Below are 8,728 nucleotides of genomic sequence, written 5' to 3'. Positions count from 1 at the left end.
GTTGCAAAAAAAAATAAAAAATAAAAGTCTATTTTCGCATGCACACCTTTACAACCTGCGACCCATAGAATCAACATATGTTTCTTCTGACAGAACTATTTTCCCACCCCGTGTTTTGGACTGAGGCGTAACTAAATGCAGGGTTTATTTTGAAAGTCATCACCGGAAACAGTCGTCCTCACTCTGTGCAGTGTGACTGTGATGCCGGAGCCGCTCTCCCAGCTGTCCCATCATCAGTTCACACCCAGCGGGGCTGCAGCGCACCCTACACCGGCACCAGCACCATGACAGCCCGGCTCAGAGCCGCAGCCTGAGCCGCACACACACACGCACGCAGACTTTAACACACACGCACACGCTTCATTGGGACGCGGTTACAGCAGCAGCAGCAGCCACCGCACGGACGGACGGACGGACGGACGGAGAAAGTGTCGCTCCTCACCCCCGCAGTGACGCGTCCTGCTCGGACTCTCCGCAGCTCTCAGTCCCTGCCTGAGAACCGACATGTCATCGTCGGGAAAGGAGGCCAACAGCGGCCACTACGCCAACTATGTGGGACCGTACCGGCTGGAGAAGACGCTGGGCAAAGGACAGACAGGTTAGTGCGGGACGGGCGTGCGTGAGCGGGGGTGTGACTAGTTCCAACCGGGGGACGTTTCTGATTCTGATGGTTGTTACAGTGGTGATGCTGATGGTGATGCTGGTAGTGATGATGGTGGTGATGCTGATGCTGGTGATGATGATGGTGGTGGTGGTGGTGATGATGATGATGATGATGCTGGTGCTTTAATCCTTGTTGTCAGGCAGAGCGTGCGCTGAAAGCCACCGTTTGTCACACTCTGCAGAGATGCTGCTGCTGCACTGTCCGATCCCCTAACACACACACACACACACACACACACACACACACACACACACACACACACACACACACACACACACACACACACACACACACACACAGTGCTGCAGTGTGCTCCCTACATATTTTGGAGGCTTCTGTTCTGTCAGTGCATGATGTGATGACGCAGGCTGTGCTGCTGCTGCTGCTGCTGCTGCTGCTGCTGCACTGTGCTGTGCTGTGCTGTGCTGTGCATGTCACACTAGTGTGAGCGTGCATGATGGGTAATCCGATGGATGATGTTTTAGTGCAGGGGTGTCAAACTCATTTTAGTTTCATGGGCCAAATCTAAAGCAGAGCAGTTTGATCTCTAGTGGGCCACAGACTGAGTCATTTCAACATCATTGTGCACTAGTTGACACATCTACATATACATAAAATACTAAATATGTAAGAAACCGACCATATATAAGTGATAAGTGACAGATATCAGTCCCAGCAGGATGTTCTCTTTGAATTTTGTTGATTTTGTGACCATTTTTTAATTAATTAAGGGAAATATGTCATAATTTGAGGGGAAATTAAGGATTTATTAAGAATTTTAAGTGTTTTTTTTTTTTTTAACTGTTTATCCTTAAAAATGACTGAAATCATGTGATATAAGCACCAGCAATATGATTCATGTTCTCTCTGTCATTTTTACTTTCTGCAAATTGGATGCTCAATATGGCCGGATTTGGCCCCTGGACCTGCTGTTTGACACATGTTTTAGTGTGTCACATGTGTGCACTGGGTGAATACACAAAGTTTTATTTTTAATGCAGAGGTGTTTGCAGTTTGAAACCCTGCAGAGGAAACAAACCAATGTGGTGGTGATGTGATAGTGCAGCAGTGTGTGTGTGTGTGTGTGTCGATGCTGTTACTGGGACATTTTGAAGTGTTTTTAATCCTAAAATAAGGCAACAACAGCAGCTACATGTGACCTGATGTAGCCTCCAGCTCCAGCTCCAGGCCAGGGTGAGGATGACGGAACTGATGCTTGTGTGGATAAACCTGCAGAGTCAGCTTTCCTGAGCCTTTTCTGTTTCTGAATTAGAAAGCTCCATTAAAAGTGCATCAGAAATTCAATATGCAGTTATAGGGAAACACCGTCTGAAACGCTGCAGTATGTATTGGAGATGACTTGAAGATATACAGTAAATTGTCTCCAAATTGAATACAAAAAAGTGTTGCCCTGGGCAGAATCTAAAGATCTATAACAGATTATTCACATGCTGGAACTCTTATGATGTGACTTCTAGTGTGTGTTTGGTCTATACCAGTGGTTCTCAACCTTGGGGTCAGAACCCCATTTGGGGTCGCGAGACATTGGGAGGGGGTCGCCAGATGCCTTCAAGAAACTGAATATTTTCTGAACAGTTAAAACCCATTTTTAACCATTTTTCTACAACTACACCAAACTTACCATATTTTAACCTATTCTCATCACTTTTTCTTGCCATATTTTTTGCTCATTTTAATGCATTTTTGCTCCATTACTCCAATTTCTGTCACTTACACTACATTACATTTCAATACCTTTTTCTGCACCTTTTTTTCCCATTTTTTATAAACCCTCTCCACTACTTTTCCACCTAATGTTGCATATGTTGACCCATTATTGTCACTTTTAACCTCTTTTCACCATATTTCATGCTTGTTTTTGCCAATTTAACCACATTCACAATTTGTCATGCCCATTATTTGCCAGTTTAAAAATGTTTCCTACATTTTTGCCACTTTTATTCCATTATTGAATTAATCTATCTATAAATACAAGGAACGTCTGCGTGTGTGTGTGTGTGTGTTTGTGGAGTATCTCCCTGATGTGGTGTCTTTTTCCCACTTGTAAGCTAATATTGATTTCATAATTATAATATAAGCTACGTATATACTAATGAACACAATAATACATTATATCAATAAAGCTGGAGACCTTACCTATACTGACATTACTGTCCTGGGTCAACATGCTGCTCCTCAGCTTTGTATTTGTTTAAAATCAGTTATTTGTATTTATATACAGTATATATTTTTAAGTTGCTTATGTTTTTACTGTCTTTTATTTCATCTGGTAAACTATTCCATAATGTAACGCCTGAGGTTGATACACACATGTTTTTCAATATAGTTTTAACCAAACCCTCTGAAATTATATTATATGTTATATGGAAGTAAGTTGTTTTTGGCTTTGAAAAGTTTTGAACTGAATTTTGTAGTTTTAAAATAATAATAATATTTGTGTAGTCTCTAAAACTAGCTTTATTAATGAGTCGAATGGCCATTTCTGCATGATTGAGGTTGCTTTGATATATGCATTTCCCCAAATAATATATAAATATATAAAATAGGCTTGTACTAGTTTACAGCAGACATAGGCAACTGGTGGCCCGGGGGCCACATGCGGCCCTTGGTCTAATTTCATGCGGCCCCCAAAGTAAATGTACAAAATAACAGAAAAATACACAAAACAAGTGCAAGGTTATATTGAAAAAATACAAAGAATTACAACATTGCAGGAAAATACAAGAGAAAAACAGAAAATACTCCAAAAACACACAAAACTACTACAAAAATGAACAAAAAACAACAGTAATAAACAAAATTACTCAGAAAAACGTACAAAATTACAGAAAATGACAACAAAAGTACACAAAAAGACAAGAAAAACGCAAAAAATGACTCCGCAAACCCACAGTACTAACAAACAAGCAAAACAACAACAGAAATACACAAACATTACTCCAAAAAATGCAAAAATGGCAGCACAGGACTCGGTTCCTGGTCTGGGACGCCTCAGTGCAGTCAGTTCAGATCAAGGTTCCTCTGCTCAATGACTGGGTGAATAATTCATCAACTGCCCATTATCTGCTCGCTGCTCTTTGATTGTAATGGCTGGTGTTAGCGCTGCATTAATCACAGTTGTAACGTTCAGCTGTTGGAGTTTCAGAGACACAGGTCATTTATTTGTTGATCAGAGAAGGAAAATGAGAGTGGATGTGTGGCTTTCCTTATCTACAACTGGGAACCATTACATTACCATGGTAGCCATCAGCAGTCCTCACAGTACACAGTGAGTGTTTGTTACCATCAGGATTCTGAGAATGATCTCACTGCATCAGCTGTGGCTTTCTGTGCACGTTCCTCCAGATGTGCTGCAGAGGCTGATGTGGAGGTTTTTCACACGTTTGCTCCTCCTGCTTCATAAAGTCTTCAATAGTGGGTTTGATAATACATTTAGTGCAGCTGTCATCACAGCTGGAGACACAAAAATGTGATTTAATCTGATCCAAGGTTCATACATGTCAGTGTTTAGAATAATGACCAATGTATGAAAAAAGGACGGGTTTGTGAGGTTTTTGCTGTGGTTTTATGTCATTTGTTGGGTTTTTTTTTGGTAATTTTGAAAATATTTGATGTCATTTTCCTTTAACTTTTGTGTTTATCTTTTGTTTCAGTTGAGATTTGCATGATGTGTGCGTTTAGTCCAAACACAGCATTGAAATATGAAATCTATAACAATGGTTGAGTCCATTGACCGTATTAAAGCTGCTATCCGGAGTTTCTAAGAAACATCTCGATGTCCCGCCCTAAACAGCTCTACTTCCTCCTACTGCCACTCCCAATCTACCAGAAGCCACGCCTCTACTTTTCTGCTCGTGCATCGCGGAACATAACAAGGTTGCATCGGGTCACGTTGATCTAGGTCTATGGGTCAGGTAAGAGCAAAAATCATATTTAGCTGTTTGTGACGCGCGGCCTTGTTTCCGTGCACAGTTCCACATTCACTTTGATTGACAGACTCAAAAACAGGAAGTCGAAGCCTATTGGCTGGACGCGCTCGGTGATCATTTTTATATAGTTGTCTATAGGACGAAGGAGGGACTTATATACATTAATGTACAGTATATGAATGACCATCGGCAGTAGACCATAGTAAAAGACTAGTCAGGTATTTTTTTGCATTTCAAAAGAATTATAAATAAACATCGATTTCTCAGAAACTCCAGATATCAGCTTGTGGCATTTTTCTCCACGATCCATGATTGTTTTTCTTGTAAAACTGTATTGAAAAAAATGAAAATAAATTCAGTTGATATCGTCTATGGCCATTTTGTAGAATGAAGGGTTGAAAAAACTACTTAAGGTATGATTTTATTAAAATGATTGTATTACCTCAACTGATATGCTGCCTTGTTATGTAGCAAGTGTTGCTAATGCTACACCACTTTTGTTAAACAACGTAAAAAGACTGTTACTAAAAGAACATGTCGGTCTTTTTGTTTGATGTTAATTGTTGCACTTGGAACCAGTTTGATAAATTGCTTACATATATTTTGAAAAATGTTTGAAAATTACCCTGACTTAAATGAACTTTTATTCCCTTTTATTTTTCCATTTAGAGCGATGATTATAAGTAGGTGAATTGGTTTATTTTATTAGGAAATAACTTTAAAATAGTCTAAAGGATCTGAATGATAAAAATTGCGATAAAATTGTGATTTTACAAAGAAAAAAAATTGTGATATTCATTTTTTCCATATCGCCCAGCACTAGCGAGCGCTGACCGCAGTGTTTTTTCGATCGCTGTTTGATCCCAGTTGTTTTTTTCGGTTCATCATGACACACTGTACAACCGACGTCTGAGTGGACGGAGATCATGTGTGTGTTGGCGTGTTACAGGCTGCAGCACCGTCATGTTAGCGGAGGAAGAACAAGCTGCACAATGCGTTGCACATGTTTAAGAGTTGCTGTTTTTTTCCAGATGATATCGTTTCAGCAATCAAACAATCTGACTGTGGAATGAATTTTCCTTTGATTATTTTAATAATCTCTGAGATCACCAAACACTACACACTTTAATCAGATCTCATAATGACTGTAATTATTGATTCATCAAATATTGGACTTTCAGCGTCACTCCTGGTTAAAAGCAGAAGCTGCTGCTGCCGCTGCTGCTGCGGCCGCTGCTGCGTGTGGATTGGTTGTTATTATCAGGCGTGACCAGAGTCTCCCTCCGACACCCTCCCTGGGTGATGAAAGGTTCTCCGTTACCAGCCTGCAGCTGGAACAATGGCCTCATGGACACGGCTCAATGGGCCAGAGGCTGCACGGGCACACAATAATTAGTCTGTTCTGTGTGTGTGTGTGTGTGTGTGTGTGTGTGAGTCTCCAGGGGTTAAACCACCCCTCCTTTTCCACTCCTTTCCCAGGCTCCATGCGGCGCTCATTTTTCCAAATGTTGGCCAACACTTTGGGCCGTCGTCATGGTTTCGTCTCCTCCCGTCGTCACAATGGAGGCTCTTGTCCTTGGCGGTGTTTCCCCCTCCTTCAATCCGTCAACCAACAACTCTCTGATCCCGGTTTGATTTGCCTTTTGACTGTTTTTGTGTGAAACGGAGAAGCTGGAAGTTTTTCTCTTGAAGCTGTTGAGTGTGGAGACATTGATAGTGAAGACTGGACACATTCAAACAGGAAGTGTCCTGACTTCTCACTGGAAACACAGACGTTAAACCTTTGTGGTGTCTGATTCCTGCCAACAGGTATTACGTATAGTTTGGAACTATAGAAGTTTGGGGAAATAATTACAAAAAAAATTTCCACTCAATGGTTAGACTTCAAAAGAGAGAAATACGCTATATACAAAACGCCAGATATTTAGATCATACAAACCCATTACCGAGGTGTCAGTGGAAAGGTCTGCTCTGCCCGAGTCCGAATATGTGCATCGCTCCCGGGTAAAGTCAGAACATCACCCGCTAGAGGCAAAACACACGGTGCAAAAAAAAAGTGCTCATTTCATGGAAAACGTGGCACCAGCGGACGCGTTTTATTCCAACTAAACGTGGTTTGTTTTTAGGAGCTGAATTGCACCCGTTACAGGCTGCAGGAGTTTGGTGTGCTTCAGCTGCAGGGTCGGGTTTATGCTAATGATGGCTCCGTTACGTAACGCAGCTATGATTTCTGACCCGCCCATTAAATCCTGAATGCAGAAATTTGAAACACAGTTTGTGAAACCTAGCTCCACTATTAAGTTATAAATGTTTGAATGGCTTTTTTGCATGTTTTAAGGAATACATTTTTTTATTTATTTATTTATTCATAATGGCTGAATTTGCTTTACACGGTTTTTAAAGCACATTTATCATGTGCCTTATTTACTAATATGACCAACATGGTGAACATAAAGCTGCAGGATCCTCTGAGCCTGTTGCTGCAGACGTTCATCTGTACGTGTCTATAATCGCAGACAGGAATGTTCATGCAAGTGTCCCAGTTGGGTTATAATCAACGTGTCACGTCGTCAATATGAAACGTTCTAAAGAGTGGGGTCTCTGGGCCCTATGCAGATGACCGTGTGTGTGTGGATCCCCTGCACAGATGGCTGCCTTTAGGTGGCTGAAATACAGCTTCATTATCAGCAGGTTGCAGGTGGTTTCACTCCCTCTGCTCTCACGCCATATGTATTCATATGGATACACACCTTTGTGTGTGTGTGTGTGTGTGTGTGTGTGTGGGGGAAGGGGGTTGGTTGTTTGTTTTATTGGACTTGCTGGCTTGACTTCATTAAATGTAGAACAATCCACCAAAGAATTAATGGCGGCTCATTTTTGTGTTAACAAAAGAAACTCGACACAGAATTTAATCCCAGTCGTGTCGTGGAAACGTACAGACTGACGTTATTGCATGATATGAACGTCGTTTAAAATCGTAGACTGTTGCGAAGGAATGTTTTTGATACTGTTTGTAGTTTATTGAAGCAACCCTCCAACACAGTGCTCTACTAGCCTATGAAAAGCTCACATACAGTACGACCTCCTCGTTTCTGGAATGGCAGATTACTTCCTGACACAGAAATGCCAATAATCTTCTGTTTAAGTATGAACATTTTTTTATTAAAAAATAAAAATGAAGCAGATCCGACACAGAATATAATGTCACATGCTTGTTTATTTACACATAATTCTGAACAAAGGAACAAGTCTGACAGAATATGAAAGAATTCACCTGAAATGCAAATAGTCTTTTTATCGTCTGTGTTCGTAATGTCACACTCTGTACGATACTCATTGAGTTTGTAGTGTATAGTACAGTATATATACTATTAGTATGATTAGGATGATGTTCTCATTTTGTGAGTTGCTGGCAATATTTAGTATGATTAGAATTTTCAAACCCTATATTTTTAATGCTTTCATTTGTTAATTTTCCTCACTTTCTCTTTCTCTTTTTCTCAAGTACCCCCTGTAGTGCCATCGCATGAGAAACACTGCTACATACTACAAATTCAATGATTATATACTGTCTACTATACAGATATACTGATTACTTTTCACTGAAGTATACTTCATTTGGAACCTACAACGATAAAAACCTGAATCACACTGAGGTTAAATATCTGTTGATTCTCCATCTTTGAAAGTTCTGAAAACATTTGAAATGAGAAAGTGACCAAGTAGAATATGTGTTCATTTGATCTGTTAAACTCCCGTTTACACATTTCATTTCTACATTTCATCGTGGTGACTCTGCCAGTTTGTCGTGCGATGAGTTTTTCCTCCTGCGTGATGCATCATTACCTCGCTCAGCAAACGCAGAAGCTGTTTGGAGTGCGTTCACAAATAGGTTTTCTTATGCGACTGCTTCACTCGCCGGCACTGATGTAGCTCCGCCTTTGGTTCTACAGCCTTCAAACAAACTGTGCAGCGCGCTGAGGCTGTGTTGATGAAGAAGAAGAAGAAAAAAGATGCAACTGGGACTGTATGCTAGTCAATCCTCCCAGTCAACAAAGCACATGTGGGGCTTCATTTTAAGGAATCAATTACAGAGAAAATCAAAGGAACCCTT

At 40.8% G+C, this 8,728-nt stretch overlaps 1 protein-coding gene across 11 annotated transcripts in view; it reads left to right on the top strand.

Annotated features, from left to right (window-relative positions):
* Window positions 1–202: 202 nt before the first annotated feature.
* Window positions 203–8,728, top strand: part of LOC114460786 (serine/threonine-protein kinase BRSK2-like) — a 137,569-nt gene continuing 129,043 nt past the window's right edge. For all 11 annotated transcript variants that reach the window (XM_028442719.1, XM_028442693.1, XM_028442712.1 and 8 more), the window contains exon 1: window positions 203–598. In XM_028442719.1, the coding sequence (XP_028298520.1) occupies window positions 505–598 (94 nt within the window). In that variant the 5' untranslated portion in view covers window positions 203–504. The remainder of the gene's footprint in view (window positions 599–8,728) is intronic.

Source organism: Gouania willdenowi, chromosome 3 (genome assembly GCF_900634775.1).
Source record: "Gouania willdenowi chromosome 3, fGouWil2.1, whole genome shotgun sequence".
Classification (NCBI taxonomy): Eukaryota; Metazoa; Chordata; class Actinopteri; order Blenniiformes; family Gobiesocidae; genus Gouania; species Gouania willdenowi.
The sequence above is the reverse complement of the archived record's forward strand: the minus strand, read 5'-3'. Positions and strand labels throughout refer to the sequence as shown.